The 20609-nt window shown below is 29.4% G+C and overlaps 1 protein-coding gene across 1 annotated transcript; it reads left to right on the forward strand.

Moving 5' to 3' along the window:
• The first annotated feature begins 12729 nt into the window (after positions 1-12729).
• LOC129918992 (uncharacterized) lies at positions 12730-16701 on the forward strand. Its single transcript, XM_055999773.1, has 3 exons — positions 12730-12879; positions 13099-13286; positions 13351-16701. Exons 1-3 carry the CDS (start codon positions 12733-12735, stop codon positions 16685-16687), a joined length of 3672 nt encoding a protein of 1223 aa, XP_055855748.1. The 5' UTR covers positions 12730-12732; the 3' UTR covers positions 16688-16701.
• The last annotated feature ends 3908 nt before the right edge of the window (positions 16702-20609 follow it).

A 20609-nucleotide genomic window follows, 5' to 3' on the forward strand; every position in this document is an offset into this window, starting at 1 on the left:
GTAAATTTATTGCTTTTAACGACTTACAAGATACGCCATTACTTCCTTGATCCTTTCAAATTTGAATTTAATTCATCCACAGGAATTTCCGATTTTTATTTCACTTTCAAAAACAAGTTTTGAAAATTCAGACCAGATAAGGCTTTGAATGGAAAACAATCAACAGGCAGCTGCTGATGATGATGCTGGCGTTGGTGCTGATGCTGTTGGTGTCGCTGCGGCTGCGACTGCTTCAGAGTTCATTGGCTTGTTTTTTTTTACTCTGATGGATTTTTTCACATTGAACTTGAAGTGAAAAAACACGTAATTTTATGACAAACAAGTGCGTGTGATTTCCTCCTTTGTGGCAATGAATAAAAATTGCATCGGTCGTTTAAAAAAAAAAAGAGTGGTTGGTGCTCTTTTATGTACAAAATTTGCGAAACTTGATTTGCGAAGTTTTCACTTTCTGATAAACAACAAACGGACGTTTGTGGTGACTGAAGACGACGGCGACGACGACTTGACTCCGACTTGGAATACGTACAACAAAACGATAGATGGTAGTGAAGGTCTGAATGTCTTTGACTATTAGTCTTTACCGTTGAATGTGTTTATTTTAACTGAGCCGATGGACATGCAAGCGTCGGGATTTTGTTAATTCAAATGCACCTTGCAAAAAAGCCAACAAGCTGTGTGAAACAATTGAAATTGAAGGGTGGGAGTTTGTTTTTTTTTTATTTTTTTTTAATTTTAATTTTTACTAAGTCTTTTGTGTGTTTGCATATTGAAGCATCTTGAAAATTTTATTATTAAAGAGGATGTGTTATGCAAGAATGCAACAATTCAACTTGAGGAAATAAAATATAAACTCACGCAGACCACATTATTAAATGTAATGACTTCTCAAGACATACATTTTTCTGTATCTCTGTCTTGTTTGCAAACATTTTTTCGCATTGACTTTCAAAAGCGGGGTTAGTTGGTTTAGGTGCGAGTTCTCAGCAGGTGGATGTCAATGCAATGAAGGAAATTGAAAAAATAGAGTGAATTTATACATTCCAAGGAAAATAATTAGTCCTTTGGCGCTATGTTTTGTGAAGCACTTGTTTGGATTTATTTGATTTCTGAATGTTTAAGTTAACCTACACATGGCTTGTATATATCCTGATTTGGAAAGAATAAAACTTTAAATAAATCTATTACAAAAATTATAATAATAAGTACGCTAAATAATGTAGAGCAGTCATAATAGTCTTTTTGATCTCGACACTTGATAATAAATAAATTAGTTTCATAGATATTATTCAGTGTACAAATTGTTGGTTTGCACTGTGGTTCGTTTGCCCAACGTTAGTCCAGGATAGTCAAACTTTTTTTTTCTCTATTCCACTATTTTTTCAAAAGATACAACAAAAATCTTTTTTTCATATCGGAAACCGAAAAAGTTGTGATTTTTTTCCTGTGAAAAAAATCGTTAGTTTAAAACCGTGGTTTGTTTGCCCAAGGTTAGCCCAGGATAGCTCGACTTTTATTTTCGCTATCCTACGCTTAGTTTAAAAATTTTAGAAGAATTAGTTTTTATTCACCACACACAAAAAAAAAGTACGCATACACCACAGTGACCATTTTTTTTTTTTAATTTATAATTAAGAACAATTAAATTCACTGGGGTTTGCATTGCGCCTCAAATGTTTTTTATTTGACTTATAATTTTTACTTGGTTGAATGTAGTCCATATAACATCCCTGTTAAGAACTCTTAAGTTGACATTTCTTCTTAAAAACAACAACATACAAATATTTTTTCCAGTGTAAAAATCATTGATTTTTTGGTTTGCCACATAAAAACCGAGACAAGATACATGCTTAGTAAAATACATATATCCAAACATTTTTCAAAAGTATCAAAAACAAGTTACAAAATACATATATGAAAATATTTTTAAAATCCATTTCCATTCGTATTTGATGTAGAACTATTATAAACCTAAATATTTATTTAATTATAATTTATATCAATTTTTGTAGATAAAAGTCCTACAATACCTACAATACTACAAAAATAAATTTTTTATTTGTACGAATTTTTGACTAAAGCAAAAAAACACATTTTTAAGAGATTTTACCTAGTGCAGGTTTTCCTAAATATCATAAAATATATGAGTTTTCTGGCAAACTTGTGAACAACATTTTTGTTCATTATTGTTTTCTTCATAAGAATAAATTTACCCAAAATTTACTTTTCGGGACCAATTACAGATTTTACTGTTTCTTCGAAAAAAACACCCTTTTACCTAATTTTTTTTATAAAAACTATTTATTCTTGCTTTCTATCAATGTTTTTACCAAATTTCATTAGGGTGACCCATCATTTTTGTTTTCACTAAAAAAAAAAAACACCCTTTTAACCATGATATTTTTATAGACACTTTAGATTCTTGTTTCTAATCTTAAAAGTAACATAATTGCCGAATTTCAATAGGTCAAGACTAATATTACTCTTGTATTGCACACTTTTTCAAATATACCCATATTTTCTCTAAACCTAAAAAAAAAACACCCTTTCACATGAAAAAAATTTATAGATTTCTTTTACTCGTAATCCCCATGAGAAAGAGAACATATTTATTGAATTTCGTGAGGGTACCTTTTATACCATTGATTTTATTGGACTGATCGCGGATTTTCCATATTTTCCCAAAAAAAAACACCCTTTAACCTGAAATATTTGTATAGACTCTTTGGGTTCTTGGTTTCTGTTATAAATTAAACATTTTTACCAATTTTCATTGATGTAACAATTTTTTCCCAGTTTTCATGGTACTAATTCCAAATTTCACCAATTCTTTAAAAAAAAACACCCTTTTACTCAAGATAATTTTGTACACTTCATAGATTCTTAATTCTTATACCAACCAAAACTTTTTCACCAAGTTTTAAAAATTAATAAAATTTAAGTCAGCTGTTATGATACCTTTCTCACACATAACTCAACCCATCAAAAAAACACCCTTTCACCAAAAATATTTTTAATTCTTTGTCCCTGCCTAATCGTTAACCTTCATCGCCAATTTCATCAGTGTAGCATGATTTTCACATGGGTTTTGGTTATATTTTACCTGTTGAGGTCAAAAAACAAGCACCCTTGTTTTAAATCGGCGATAACTTTTCTTAGAGCAATCGTATTGACTTTATTTTTATGTCATTAGATTCAGCATCAAAAAAATACCTTGAAAACATGTGTCATATTCAACTAACAATTTTGTTCAGTATATTTTTGACCTTCACCGCCTCCCTCTTGTCCGCGAAAAAACACCCATCCTCCCAACTTTCTTTTATAGACTTTTTTTTGTACTTGGTTCTTATTCCAAAAGCAAACTTTTTGCCAAGTTTCATGAGTGTAACAATTTTTTTTTTTATTTTCTTCATTTTATGTACTATTTTACCTGTACTAATAAGGAACAAAACGGCCACAATCAAATTCAAGGATTTGAATTTGTTTCCTGAATTCCGTGTCAAAAAATCATTTAGGGGCTGATTTTTTGTTTCTATTATGTTTTTAAGTGTGATTGCTTTCATGGTTGATTTTTTTTTTAAACGCAATATGGGTCAAACGCAATTATGATTCACACAAATGTGCGTGAAGTTGAATCTGCGTTATAGTTTTTCTCCCCTTCGTCATTTTTATATTTATGGTATTTTGATTAGCACAACCGTGGATCGTTTGGAAACAATGTATCTATTGTAAATTTCCGGTCCAATTAGCCATGGGAATTTTTGCAATTTTTTTTTTTCTTATTTCACTTCAATTTGTTATACCTATTCAGTAATAGCTATAATTTACTTTGAAATCACTCATAACGATTTTAATATGTGGTAGATTCGTAGTGTGTAGAATGGAATTTGAGGAAAAAGGAAGTAGACACTAGGGTGGAGGAGTACATGCATTTCTTCGTTCATATTATTTAATATTACTAACAGGTGAAGTTTGAAGGTAAATGTGCATAAACATTAGGGTGTGTCAAAATGCAAAAGTATGGAATTTTCAAATGCAATAGATTTTAAAAGTTGCATTGCTTATCAAAATTAAATCCTGCGTTTACAGTTTTCATTTTAATTAATATCTTTGGCGTTCTCAAAATATAGGAAGAAATCTGCACTGATTGGATACAAATCTGCACCGTTTGGATACAAAAAATATATATATTTAATATTTTTAGGCTTTCACGGGAAAGATAATTCCAAGAAAAAACTTTTAAGCTTATATTTGTTGGAATTGAACACTTAGTAAAGAAGCTGCAAAATAATAAGTCAAGGAAAAAATCATTTTTTCATATAAAATCGTTTTTTTCCTAATAACTTCAACCGATTTGAGCGAGCACAAGACGAACGATATTATAATTTTTTTTACATATTATTAAATTTCAGACCCTAATACAACTTTTGACCACTATTACATTTGAAAATTAGGGTACTTTTATTTTTCCATACAAAAGTGACACACCCTAATAAACATACTTATTAAACTTGTGACGATCAACACTTGAAAATTTTGGCTAGCTCTAAAACTAATAAATGCAACTGGCACTAACATTTGTAATATGATCGACTTCTTCTTCGTTTTTTTTTTTTTTTAAATCGCTTCGCTTTATAAAATGTATACGTTTTTAGGAAGGTAAAAATCTTAAACTGTTAAATTCTATTTTCTTGGATAATACCAATTTTTAGGTGGTCCTTATTTGGCAGCTAAAACTTAAAAAATGATCTCGTGAGATAAAATTGAAAAAAAAAAATTGTTTTAAGGCTCATGACATGAGTTTTAACGCACTGATCGCAAAAAATGTATGGTGTCTTAACTACCCTGCGTTACCATGTGTAAGAAAAAATCTCCTAAAGGTTACTGTATTTTACATATCTAATTTAGTTCATCTTGCAACTCTGCTCAGGGGGAATAAGCTAGACAAAGAAGTAGGTAGGGAACGGGTCGTTATTCTGTATTCCAAAATTCTGTATGACCAAAATTCTGTATCTGAAGAAAAAATTCTGTATGAACATAATTCTGTATTCCATTATTCTGCTTTTCTATTATTCTGTATTTCAAAATTCTGTAAATCCAAAATTCTGTTTTTCAAAATTCTGAAAATCCATTATTCTGCTTTTAAAAATTCTGTAATTCTAAATCTCTACATTAAAACATGTCCCTCAAGTAAGCAGAGCAAGTACCCCAAAATTATATCAAGTGCTCCCCCACTTTTGGAAAAACTTAATGTTCTGCTAACTCGATTTAAAGTTAGCAGAGCAATTACCAGAAATTGCCTTCAACTGTTAGTACCTACAAAATTCGGGTTTGGTTTAATATTTAGGTGCCAAACAAAAATTCCAAAAATAATTTTTTTTCTGTGATCTTCGAATTTTTTTTTTTTTGAAATTATCTTGAATAATTAAGTGCTTTTAGTTAAGTACCCAATTTTCGAAAAAAATTTCCGAGATTTTCCATTAAAAAAAAAATATTTTCATTTTCCATACAAATTCATGTTCTACTAACTTGAATTTGTTTTTTTTTTTTAAATTCCAATTTTTCGAAAAAATTGGACATAAATAATTAAATGTTCGACTAATTTGAATTAAGCGCTCCATTTTCCGATAAGTTTTCCGAGATTTTCATGTTCTGCTGGCTTTCATTTTTCTCAAAAAATTCAATTTTTTTCGACAAAATTCGAATGGAATTATTAAGTGCATGACTAATTTGAGTTAAGTACCCTATTTTCCGAAAAATTTTCCGAGATTTTTCATTAAAAAAATATTTCATTTTTCATGTTTTTTTTTGTAAGTTGTTCTTTCTTCGTTATTAAACATAAAACCATCGACACACAATTTATCCTTTCCTTTATTAGGTTTTAATAATTTAATATTTTCCATTTTTCTGAATTCATTTTATATCACGATTAAATCATAACACTTAACTTAAGCTGTCGAACGCAAACTGCTTCAAGGTTCTGCATAGAAAATATCAAAATTCTGTACTCCAAAATGCTGTAAATGATAAAAGAAAAATTGTTTTGATAATGAAAAAAGTGCGCACTTTTTTCATTATCAAAACAATTTTTCTTTTATCATTTACAGCATTTTGGAGTACAGAATTTTGGAATACAGAAATTTGAAATCCAGAATTTTGTGTTTACAGAATTTTAGAATACAGAATTTTGAATTTACAGAATTTTAAAATACAGAATTTTGGAATACAGAATTTTGGAATCCGAATTTTGGCACATACAGAATTTCGACCCCAACCCAAGTAGGTATTTTCAAAGTCTCTGAAAGACGTTTGAATGTTTATTGATTGCGTGACCAAGGAATTTCCACATTTGTAAGATTAGTATAGACTAAGATTATATTAATGTTATTCATATGCAGAATTTTGACATAACACACGACACACGGTTAAAAATTCTGTCGTAGTTATTAAGAAAACAATTTTTCAATACAAAAATAATTAGTTTTTAATATTGCCATTTTAAATTTTTTATTAATTTCAGATACAAAAAATTCGTTTGCACCTTAATTATAACTTTATCTGGGTAAGAATTGTAATTTAATACTCTTTTTCTTTTTAATTTAATTCAAACTGTAAAAACAAACGAAAATGAGAGCCATTTTAAAAAAAGAAATACATTTTTTTTTTTTCGATTTAGGGTTATCGCTACATGAAAAAGTACCTATATAAAACTGTTTTGGTTCAGAATAAATGCATTTGATAACCTTTTTTCTGATAAAAAATCTGAATTTGCACTATTTTGAAGGCGCTTTCTTTTTTGTTTTTTTTTTTCGAAGTAAAATTTATAATTTACTGACAAAATTTGAAAAAAATAAAAGAGATAATAATAACACTATTATTATATTTTAAATGAATAATCCCCTTTAGAAATGTTAAGGTTCATTTTAAAAAGTAAGAAAGAAAACAATGAAAATAATAAAAAAAAAAAAGAAATAGAAGGGTTGGGGTCGAAATTCTGTATGTGCCAAAATTCGGATTCCAAAATTCTGTATTCCAAAATTCTGTATTTTAAAATTCTGTAAATTCAAAATTCTGTATTCTAAAATTCTGTAAACACAAAATTCTGGATTTCAAATTTCTGTATTCCAAAATTCTGTACTCCAAAATGCTGTAAATGATAAAAGAAAAATTGTTTTGATAATGAAAAAAGTGCGCACTTTTTTCATTATCAAAACAATTTTTCTTTTATCATTTACAGCATTTTGGAGTACAGAATTTTGATATTTTCTATGCAGAACCTTGAAGCAGTTTGCGTTCGACAGCTTAAGTTAAGTGTTATGATTTAATCGTGATATAAAATGAATTCAGAAAAATGGAAAATATTAAATTATTAAAACCTAATAAAGGAAAGGATAAATTGTGTGTCGATGGTTTTATGTTTAATAACGAAGAAAGAACAACTTACAAAAAAAAACATGAAAAATGAAATATTTTTTTAATGAAAAATCTCGGAAAATTTTTCGGAAAATAGGGTACTTAACTCAAATTAGTCATGCACTTAATAATTCCATTCGAATTTTGTCGAAAAAAATTGAATTTTTTGAGAAAAATGAAAGCCAGCAGAACATGAAAATCTCGGAAAACTTATCGGAAAATGGAGCGCTTAATTCAAATTAGTCGAACATTTAATTATTTATGTCCAATTTTTTCGAAAAATTGGAATTTAAAAAAAAAAAAACAAATTCAAGTTAGTAGAACATGAATTTGTATGGAAAATGAAAATATTTTTTTTTTAATGGAAAATCTCGGAAATTTTTTTCGAAAATTGGGTACTTAACTAAAAGCACTTAATTATTCAAGATAATTTCAAAAAAAAAAAAATTCGAAGATCACAGAAAAAAAATTATTTTTGGAATTTTTGTTTGGCACCTAAATATTAAACCAAACCCGAATTTTGTAGGTACTAACAGTTGAAGGCAATTTCTGGTAATTGCTCTGCTAACTTTAAATCGAGTTAGCAGAACATTAAGTTTTTCCAAAAGTGGGGGAGCACTTGATATAATTTTGGGGTACTTGCTCTGCTTACTTGAGGGACATGTTTTAATGTAGAGATTTAGAATTACAGAATTTTTAAAAGCAGAATAATGGATTTTCAGAATTTTGAAAAACAGAATTTTGGATTTACAGAATTTTGAAATACAGAATAATAGAAAAGCAGAATAATGGAATACAGAATTATGTTCATACAGAATTTTTTCTTCAGATACAGAATTTTGGTCATACAGAATTTTGGAATACAGAATAACGACCCGTTCCCTGGAAGCACTCTTATGTCACATATTTAATTAAATCGATTTGTTTTATGGATTTCTAATAAAAAAGCATTAGCTGATTACTTTCCATTTCTGTTGTGTAATTGTAAGATTCGACTGTTGTCTTTATGTTTTTTAAATAAATTTCCGTTAATTTCTGTTTATTTATTTAATTAAATTCAGATTCACAAGCTGTAACTAATAAATGGATTATCTTGATTTTTGCTTAATTCAAAACAACATTTTTTGGTCCGACACTTTCTTAACTAATGATTATCCATCTTTTTTTAGGATTCTTTAATAATCTTGTTAACATCGATATCCTCGAATCAAACCTATAAATGACAAAATAAATACTTATTTCCTGTGTTATATAAACATTATTATGTGCAGACAGTATAACTTTTTTTTTTATATTAATATATTCATTAATTTCTATAATTATAAAAAGACTAAACTAATTTAAAGCAAATTCATTTTTTTATGGTTCAAGACAGGATTTTGAACAAGCAAAACATTAGTCTGGAAGTGTAAGTCTGTCATTGAACTTCGCCATTATTTTTCTTTCTTTCTCTCTGTGGGTATAGAGGAACCTATACTAGTTCACAATTTTTGCGCATTTGTACCTATCTCCTGTTACTGTAAACATGTCCAAAAGATTACCAATTGATACAGGTTATGTCTTGGATAGTTATATCGACACTCCTTATGCTGGCTGGTTGCAATATCTCTGTAAACAAAAGTGAAAGTCTTTCGTTCAAATAATTTACCTGGCAATGATATATAAACGGGTTTCCTTTTATTGAACGTTCTAATGGGATTTCAAATCAAACAACAACAAAAATTGAGTTGAGTTCATTCATATTGCCAGCAATTTGGTGTGGAGCTCGCGCAAGACGCGCGCGCGCAACACCCAACGCTTTAACTTATCATCATCATCATCATCCAAAGCGAAACAGGAAAATATTTTTGTTGCAATTTACTTTTTACCTGTAACCAACAATCAGCTTCCTACCGACGAATATAACGATTGCGACAATTCCTTGCGCGATGGATGGCTAGCGCGTATCTGAGGCTGAGTCTTCAGCTAGCGTTGAGATTGTTTTGATGGTTTGGAGAAAGTGCCTTATAACACGGCTCAGTTGCAACATGTGACTTCAGTGTAATTGTAACAGCTCACCGTGGTGCGGTCAAGTTAAATTATTTTCTTAATAATTGTAAGTTTTTTAATAAAAATAATATTAATATCAATATTATAATCAATTATTTAAACAAAATATTAAGTGCTACAATTGAAGGGCATGATAGTGCGTGAGTGGTATAAAGAAACTTAAGGTGAACTTTGCAACAAAAAAAGCAAAGTGTGTTCAAAAAATGTTTAAGTTGTATTAAATAGTGTTTGTTTTTTAAATTAATTTATGTTCAAGGTCATGGTTATATTTGGTCAAGTGATAATTGGGGTTGATTTCGGAATATGATAATGTGTTGCTTCCACATAAATTTCAAAAACATTGTTCCAACTGAATGGCCCACGCAAACAACGTTCAATATCCATCACAGGATTCACACTAACTTTAAACATTCAAAATTGAAATTATTTGTAGATTTTGCATTTTCCGCAGTATAATTAAAAGTCTTTCCTAAATCTGGAAAAACTAGAGTTAAAGTTTAAAAATCAATTTAGAAAGCTTTGAACACTTGCTATAGCTTAACTAATTAAGTCTTCACCTTTTCAACCGTATTACTTGTTCAAAACATCTATTCACTTCCTATATTAATAATTACAAATGGTTTGTTTTCTCTACACTGGGTGCTCTAGTAAGATTCCCCTTCGATGTTGAAAGGGTTATTTATGTTTATACATGAAAAAAACCAATAAATAGATGGCCTGGACATACTCAATTTTGTTTCTATGAAAACAGAAAAACAAGCCGTGTTTTATTGGTACTCAGTATTTTACTAAGTAAACATTTTATGCTGCAAACAACAAAAAACGATAACTTTTATTTATTTTTTATAATCCTATATTGTTGAAGGGTCAAAAATGTATAAGTCTATAAAAACAGTTTCTCTGTAAACTAACAAATACAAAACATTTGTTTATCCTCAGCAATCATTTGTTGTTGTTTCCCGTGTAAAATTTTACTGAGCTAAGTACTGAGTTACCAATAAAACACGGCTACAATAAAAATGGAATACTAAGTTCTACATACTTGCTCTTGAAAACCAAAAAATAAAATAGAATTAGTGCTTTGCTAAACAAAACTTCATAAATTCATTTAGGCTCAATTTATTCACTCTGCATTAAATTTAAAATCACCATTTAAAATGGGAAATTTTAAAATTCGTATGCGATCTGACAGATTTTCAATTTTTAATGGAGACTTTAAATTTAATGGAGAGTAAATAAATTGGGTCTTAGACCCATTTGCTGAAACGAAATTTAAATATTTATATAGAACATAAAATCTTATTCCCTACTCTTTCCTCTGCGTACTCTGTCACAAAAGGTTTTATGTAGAACTTAAATCCCTAAGTTTCGTTTCAGCAAACAGCTCTTAAAATAGTCGATAATAGAAAAGATTACTATAAAAATTATTTTGTCATTTTTAAGTTATTACATACATACATACACACTCTAAAAGCTTGATTCAGAAAAAAGAAAAAAACCTCATTCATATTAGTATGTAGTTTTCTAAGAGAAAATTCAAAATCGAAAAATAGTGAAAAGCATTTAAAAAAAAAATTTTAAGCTCACGCATCAAAACACCAAAAACATGGTATTTAAATGGATACAAAAGAATTAATGTTTAAGTTTCAAAATAAACCTAATTTTGCAGTTAATATTGCCTGCCAATTAATTTTGCATTTAAATATGATCAAAATGATATGTACCTACTAACGATTGGACTCAAAATAATTTCATTATTTTACATACCTACATAACTCGCAAAATATTTTTTTTCTAATGATATCTTCATGAAAAGGGATTACAAAATATCAAAGGACATAACCATTATGTTTTTGTCACACCCGTAATAGTATTTTAATGCATATATTTATATGTGGAGCAATAAACATCAACAATCAGATATGTATGTATAAATTATATAGGTTTTTGGAAAAAATTAATATGAGTAGTGTTTTTTCTAATAGTCAGTTGTTACACATTTTTAATTGCTATGTGTAGTATATTGTTGGTACTAAAAGGAGTGTTTAGGATTCGTAAAAATCGATCTCAAAATAAAATCAAGCATAACATTACAATGAAAATGACTTGCTGTTGCTCGAGCTGCAAAGCCCCCGGGGCGATTTTCTTCAAACTTGATTTTTAAAAGTTTCGGATGATTCCCGAGGATGATACGATTTTGGTAGACGCTAATTTTATGATAAATAATTTTTTTTTAATTTGAATTTTTAAGTGTTGACTAATATTTTCTTAAAAAATGGCTTTTTTATTTTTTAATTTTTTTTTAATGTTGCCTATAAAATTTTTATGCACAACAAATTATTTGAATATTACATTTCTTAAAAAAATTTCAAAAAAATAATCAAATTATTAATAATTATTTCATAATTTTTTTCAAAAAAAAAGCTTTAACGTCTGAGTTACTATTATCATGTCAAAATTATATGTTATATTTATATTTCCAGATAATACGCCAATATTTATATAAATTTTAGTAAAAACATCGGATAAATTTTGATGAGGGAAGTTCTAGAGTGGCACTTATTTTCAAAATGTTGAAATTTCTTCCATTAAACATGAATATGAGTGATTTTTACTTTTTGTACATAATAATAACCTTATCACTTTACATTTGCCCTGCAAGTGTAAAAATAAATATGTAAAAAATTAGAAAACTTAGCATATTAAATAATAAACAAACGAGATATGTATTTGAAATAACTTTTAAAATTGTTTGTGTTAAATTTTCTCTCATTAAGTTTTAACATTTTCGAAAAAAATATTAAAACTCTGAATCATAACTGTAATAAGCACATGCAATTTCAGGACGTTAATATTATAAATTTATAGAGTTGTACATAGTAGCCGTATAGCACATGGAGTGGTCCAAATGAAAAAAAAAACACTAGATCACCCTATTTCAGTTGCCTTATAGAACTTCAATTTCAAATGAGTTTTTTATAAGTCACACCCGAAACTTAACTAAATTTAGCTATTACTGTTTATTTTAACTAATGGTGAGTTATTTAAAAAGTTTTGAGTAAAGATGGAGACTACTTTTATAAATGGACCATTTCCGCCAAATGTATCGTGATTTAATTACAACATTTTAAGTGTAAACTTTCCAGTTAAGCTGGAAACAATTTGTTGTCTCAAATTTTATCAAGATATTCAAACTGCATTCTCTCTCTTTTATGAGTATTTATGTTCTTTTTCCTCATATTTTTTTTTCTTCTTATTTATTTCAGATCAAAAATGTTTTTCAAAGTGACGGCCATATTGTTGCTCTCTATCGAATATTTGTTAGCTTCAGAAAATTCGACAATAGTGCAATCATTACAATCACCTGAACCAACAACATCCTTTGGTAATACAACCACCCGGAATACTGAGACAACCGAGGTTCAAGTTAATTCAAAATAAAAAATTAATTATTTATTTATAATATTCTACATCTTTAAAACCCATAATCTTAAGGCATAGAGGATATATTTGATATCCAAAATACCCTTACAAATTGGTAGAATAAATCATGAAAAGTACCTTTTTGATAAACTCTTCCCAAATTCATTAAAACCTGTTCTTTTCAAACTCCTTATTTGCATTTTCGTCTTTTTTTAGAATGCTTCTAACTTTGTCACAGAAAGCCTGTTGAACATCTCAAACCCTTCACATCAATTGCATCCAGAGCCAAAAATTGCCATCGAACCAAATGAAAATAGTTTAAATTCTTTAAAACCAAGAGGAAAAACAAAGTTCATTTTCCATAATACAGTACAGCATGCTTTAAATAACCGTGAAGTTCCAAGGTACTGACTTTATTGAATTTTCTTAGAAATATTGTAAAAAATAATTTTTATTGATTTATTTTAGAAACGAAATCACAAATCAAGACCAAAACGATTATTCAATTGAACAACAATTAGACGACTTGCAACAACGCCAACAATTACAACTAGCCACAGCTGAGAAAGAAGAATTCATTCAATCCGAACTTCATAATCTTGCTAAAGACATTGCTGAAACTGAACTTAATCGTGAAGCAGGCAAAACAATTAACAATAATTCTCGTCCATCATCATGGAAATCATTCTTTTCCAGCATATTTCCCCAAGGAATCATGAATGTTTTTCATTTGAGCGTTACTGCTGAACCATCACAGAAATCCAAAACACAAACAATAATATCAGAGGGAAGAACTATTACGTCAAATGAAGCTTATGAAGGCAGAAAAATAGTCCCTGGTTTATCAACTTTACCAATAACACCACCATTAACAATGACCACACAACTTCTAATAACACCACCATTACCAACAGTTTCAACAATACCTTCAGTTGAAGAATCAGTACCTTCGGTATTACCAACAGAAATTGAAGAAACCCAACAAAACGGAACTGTTATGACTAACAAAGATGTCTTCGATATTAACAGCGCTGCTGAAGTCTCAGAAATGCCATTCGAAACAGTAATTCCAATGGAATCTAGCAATATCTTCCACATACATCCGCTAAATTGTGAAGAAAATTGCGCTGAGGAATCTCCTGAAGATTACATCGATGGTGAACAACTTTCTGAATCAGGTGATGATAATATCGTAGCTTTTTCTAGAGAATCTCCACAAAATATCTTCTACCCAACACCAAAACCTGATTTACCATATCCTGGTGTAATAAATCAACTTCGAAATACTGATGTATATTATTCTGGTACTGGACCGCAGACAAGTGAAGAAATTGTTAGAGAAAATATGAAAAATTTCGGACAAAAAATACCACCAGTCTATCATCCAGCGAAACAGCTGGATGATTTTCAAAAAGAAGTTGAAAAACAATTTGACCATAATGAAGTTCGAATTGATGCTGAAGCTGCTTCGAGGAAGTTTTTAAAATATTTTAAGGGGAAATATGTGAAACCACAAGATTCAACAGATTCAACACAATCTAGTACTTTTAAGGGTATCAATCATTTTGAATTAATTGCTAGTACTTTAAGACCTGAAATCAACTTTTTGGCACAACCTAGTCCTGTCAAACCAGAAAGTCAACTTCATACTTATATTTACTCTGCTGGATTTAAGCCCGATTCACCACCAAAATCGGAAACTTCTTCCGATTCTTTATCAAACTATAAGACCTTTGGAGGAGAACGAAATGTTAAAATAGAAAATGATAATGGTCCTTCTCAAGGCGAAAAGTCTTCTAACTCTCAAAACTTCTTCCTTCCATATCCCAACAATAGCTTAAAACCGGAAAGTCTTCTTCATACTTACATCTATTCAGCTCAGCAAAATAGTAGTAGTAACTCAAATACTAGCCCCGAAACTCCTAAGCCTGAAACCAAAGAAATTAACGAAAATAGTCCAAATCAAACGGGCAATCGTTATACCAATATTTATTCGAAAACTGATCCAAACGACAACAAAAATGAAAATCCACAAAATGATAACGAAAATAATGTTCAACTCTACTCAACTAATTTAAAGCCTGAAAGTCTTCTTCACACTTATATCTATTCAGCCCATGACAAATTCAACAACAATTCAATTTCTTCCAAACCTTCAGAGTCCGAAAGATCATCCAAATCTGAAGATATTTCATTTTCATGGGTTTCCAATAAACCAGGGCAAGTTTCTAAGCCCCCATCAACAGGAAAAACTTATCTCTGCTCTTCGGATCAGTTAAAAACTGGTGATTGTGCATATTCAACAACTTTTTCACCAAATGATTTCTATCAACCAAAAGATATTATTGAAATACAAAAATCATACGAAACACAAGTAAAACACACTAAACCTTATGTTTATTATACTTTTCCACCATCTCAACAACCTATGTTGTCTAAAAATCCAATACGAGTTGAACAAGCTGAAGATTCACAACAAAGTGAAAGTCTAATTATACCCGAAAGCTATCAACAACGTCAACAATATCTGCAAGATCAGCAGAAACAACTTAATCAGCAACAAGAATATTTCCAACATCATCAAATTCAGCAATATCAACAGAAATTGCAATATCAACAGCAACAGAAATATATTCAAGATCAGCAGAAACAACAGAAACAATTGGAAGAATATCAGCAGAAACAGCAACTTCAGTTGCAACAATATCAACAACAGCAACAAAATCAGCAACAACAATATGAACAGCTGAAACAACAGCAGCAAGTGGAACAGCAATATCAGCAACAGCAACAATATTTTCAGCAGAAACAACAGCAGCAACAGGAGAAACAGCAGCAAGAACAATTTCTTCAAGTTCAACAGCAACAACATAATCAGCAACAAATGCAGAAGTATCAGCAACAACAAATGCAATATTATCAGCAACAACAACAACAGCATCAGCAACAACAAGAACAACAAAAGAAGGAACAGGAGCAAAAGAAGCTTATAAAATACAATACCGTAAAAGTGGAGAAAATAGTTCCCAAACCTTATCCAGTACCAGTTAAAGAAATTGTTGAAAAAATTGTCGAACGACCAGTTCATGTTGAACATATTGTTGAAAAGCCTGTAAATGTTCCCTATCCAGTGCGAGAAGTTGTGGAAAAAATTGTTGATCGACCATATCCAGTGGAGAAAATTATCGATCGACCAGTACACATTCCATACCCTGTTCAAGTTGATCATTTCATTGATCGACCTTATGCAGTTCGAGTACCTGTTCCGGTAGCAGTTCCGGTACCAGTTCATCAATATATAGACCGTCCCTATCCAGTGGAAAAGATTATTGAAAAACCCATTCACGTGCCATATCCAGTGGACAAGATAGTAGAAAAAATCGTTGAAAAACACATTCCAGTTGAAGTTGAAAGAATTGTTGAAAAACCAGCACCAACAAAAAAACCTGTACCAAAAAAACCTTTACCAGTAGTTCATACAGTTTCGCCAGCAAAAAATACAAAACATAAAATCAATCCTGAAGAATTGCTAGAACTTGTACCGCCACCTGTTGATCAAGCGGTACATGATGGTTATAAAACACTTCCGGATGATATTGAATTTATTTTAATAGATGATTATAATGGGCCAGTACCATCACATGATAATCAGGGTTATCAATGGAATAAGCCAGAGAAACGTGCTACAGCAGGAAATCATAATATTAAAAGGAGTCCAGAATTTCGAAGAAATTTAAGAGTTGAATATGGTTTTAGGCCGCCATTAATTCCATCAGTTGAAATTGGTGAAAAAGGATTAATATAAAATAAAAGAAATATACAAAGATATTTTAATTTATAAACAAAAAATTTGTTATAATTGTTTTTTATGTTAAGATAATTAATTTATCATAAAAAATATATGTATTTATAGTAAATTTGTGTAACAATTTAAATGACTTATTTTTAGAATGAAAAGCGGATTAGTGTTTAACATTTTGTCTTCCTGTTCATCAACTTGAGTTTTGGTAGAATTGAACATTAAATTCTTAAAACACATTCGTGTTGTGCAGATATAAAAGGAACTCTGTACCTACATTTAAAACAGCATAACGAGTATTTGAACTGGACTTTTTAAGAGCGAAGGTGGAAAGGACTTTTATAGGGAGAGGACTTAAGAAAGCTAACATATATTTGATTTTGATTTTTATAGGAATCAAGCGCTAATAAAACTGAAAACCGTGATTTCACAGTGTAAACAAACTAAACCGAAAAAATAATGCACGAACTTGCTCTTAGAGTTAAAGTTGCTTAAATTTTTAAGACTTTTTATATAGAAATTTGGAAAAAAATAAAATTCGTTTTTTTTTTTAAATAAAATAAAATCTAAAATCAAATTGCCCTCCAAAACAAGTATGCAGTTTTGATTGATATGTTATTATACATATAATATATATGCATTTTTAGAAAAAAACTAACTTTGTATAAATAATTTTTTGGAAAAAAAGTTTAAAAATAAAATTGGTTTGCCATTTTGTAGAAATCACTAATCAACATCTAAAAACAAAATTTCAAAAAAATTCAATGTCCAGTTTTCGAAAATTTGATTTTTCAAAAAAAAAATTTCAAAATTTTTTTAAAAATCCAAAAATTATTTTCTTTTTAAATTTTATTTTTGATTTATGTATATTTAAATTATATAAATGCTTCTTCACAAAAAGTTTCGTTGAAATCGAACAAGATCTTTCCGAGATAACCGGATTTGAAAAAAATGGTTCTATGGCAGGTACCGTTAATAATAATGATTTTCAAAAAAAAATTTTTTACTAGCAGATAGACCTTGTCTTTAAACTTACATTTGAATTTTTTAAACAAAATTGTTGGAGCCGTTTTTGAGCTATTTCAATTTTACTAAAATCGGTATAGGACAAGTACCGTTTTTTGATCTAAAAAAATTAATTCCAAAAACCCCTCTGGAGAGTCGCCAAATAATGCTACATACCAAGTTTGACATTAATCGGTCCATCCGTTTAGGCTGTAGTCTTGTTTACAGACAGACAGACGGACAGACATACGGACTTCCGGGACCCACTTTTTTCTCTACCATCGTAATATTATTATGGTACCTGCCATCAACACATTTTTTTAATCCGAATTTCCTGAAAATTACTGATTCGATTTCTATGAATTTTTTTTCCAAAAGCATTTATACAATTTAAATTAAGCCAAACATTTAGAGCCCCCGCACACTACAAACTTTCTATCGGCCGACAGTTTAGTCGGTCTCTTAATTAGAATGAAAATGTATGAGAGTGCGCACACTACAACGATTAAGTATCGGCCGATCATAAAGTTTGTTTGATCGAAAAAAAAGTTTGTTTTGCTACACAATTGCCTTCAAACTAAAATGTTTCCTAGCGACCCGATTGTTCAGTCGGCTGCCTGTGCGCACACTAGGAGCCCAACCCGACTAAACTATCGGCCGATAGAAAGTCTGTAGTGTGCGGGGGCTCTTAATTTTGAAAAAATTGATTTGAATGATTTATTTTTGAAAAAATTTTGATTTTTTTTTAAATCAAATTTTCGAAAGTGTGACAATGAATTTTTTTGAAATTTTGGTTTTAGGTGTTGATTAATGGCATACCAATTTTATTTATTTTTTTTAAAGAATTTTTTTTTAAATCGCGTCTAATGACTTTGAAAATATTTTTTTATAAAAGTGCATCTTTAATAACAGAAATTAAACTGCATACTTATAAATTTTCGAGCTCATTTTGATTTAACATGTTGTTATTTTAATTTTAAAAACAAAATTTGATTATTTTTAATTTTTTTTTCATGTGCATTTACAAAATTTCTATATAAAGTCTTAAAATTTTAGTATATTGAACTCTAAGAGCAAGCTCGTGCGATCCAGTCTGCATTTTATCCAAATGAGTAGTCGCAAACTAGATTTTGCTTTCAAAAACAGTTGTTATGCTAACCACTAAGATTTTGCGGTATCGTAAATTTCTATTTCTAATTTTTACTTGCGATATAGGTACTATAGGGCAAGTTTAGGATTCGTAAAAAAAATCGAACTTGAGATAACAATTTTACATGACATTACGATGATGCAGAATGCCAAAAAAGTGGGTCCGGCAATTCTGTCTGTCTGTCTGTCTGTGTGTCTGTCTCTATCTGGAGCTGCACCCTAAACGAGTGAAGTGATTTTCTTCAAACTTGGTAGTTAGCAGTTTTTGGTGATTCCCTAGAGGGGAAATTGAAATTTTTTTTATGACCAAAACTAACGGTACCTGCCATATAACGGAAATAGAAAAGTTAATTTTTTTCAAAAACGGCTCTAACGATTTTGATTAAAATTTTTGTGTATAAGAGCCAACTTTTTAAATAAAAAAAATATTTTTTGTACCGTTATTAACGGTACCTGTCATAGAACGGTTTTTTTCGTTTCTGAATATCTCGTACAACATTAACCCGATTTAAATGAAAATTTTTATACAAAAGTGTGTAAGTAAAGATAATATTAAAATTTTAGAAAATTTTCAAAAAACCCATTTTTGGATTTTTAAAAAATATTTCAAAATTTTTTTTTGAAAAATCAATTTTTTGAAAACGGATCAATGAAAAATTTTGAAATTTAGTTTTTATGTGTAAATTAATTATTTCTTCAAAATGGCATACCAACTTTTTTTTTTTAAATGTTAAAAAATTTTATATATAAAAATTTATTTTTTAAAAAAACGGCTCCTACAATTTTCGAAAATTTTTTTTTAAAAATACCTTTTTATACAAGAAATAAAATGGCATATTTGTTTTTTTTTTTTAAGATAATTTAAAACGGAGTTTAATTAATTATAAAAACAGATTTAATTTTTTTATACTGCTTATGAAATTTCATCAAACTATCAAATTTTAAATTTCTTGAATAAATAGCTTTAACATTATAGTTACTTTGAGCATAAGAGCAAGTACGTGCGACCCCAGTCGTGCAATCTATTTTTTTTTTGGAAAAAAGAAATTTTAGAACAAATATAAATATATTTTAGAACATAAAATATGGCTTTTTTAAATTGCATAAGGGTTTTGCAAAAAAAAATTAACAGTGATGTTATTTGACGTCAAAGGTACGCGTTTTTGACCTCTCTATATTCAAGTATTTCAAAAACGTGATGTGCTATAATGTTATTTTGCCTTAAAATTTGGAATCAGCACACAAAAATTTAGCTTGATTCAAGCTCTATTTTCGTTGCCGACCAGTGTTATTAGAGGTGTTTGTAAAAAGGGAATAAATTAGTGTACTTTTTTATTTTTCTCTTTTGATCTCCAAGCAAATAACAGCTTGATGATTGCTTGCAGTTTTTTAAAAATGTAATGGCCTTTGTAAACGCGGTTTAACATTTTCATTTTTACAAAGGAAAAAATAATGAAAATTATTTTTATTTTTAAGCGGAGTGATTTAATATAATTCAATTAAAAAGTTCATTTTAGATGCCAAAAATTTGAAATTTGTTTGTGGTATTGTTTGTTATGAAATCGGCCATGACTTTTTTACTTGCGATATAGGTACTATATATCAAGTTATGCATTCGTACAAAAAAAAAAAGTTGAGATAACATTTTTCCATGACATTACGATGGTAGACAATGCCAAAAAAGTGATTCCCGGAAGTCCGTCTGTCAGTCTGTCAGTCTGTCAGTCTGTCAGTCTGTCAGTCTGTCAGTCTGTCAGTCTGTCAGTCTGTCAGT

This window comes from Episyrphus balteatus, chromosome 4 (assembly GCF_945859705.1).
Source record: "Episyrphus balteatus chromosome 4, idEpiBalt1.1, whole genome shotgun sequence".
In the NCBI taxonomy this organism is placed as follows: domain Eukaryota; kingdom Metazoa; phylum Arthropoda; class Insecta; order Diptera; family Syrphidae; genus Episyrphus; species Episyrphus balteatus.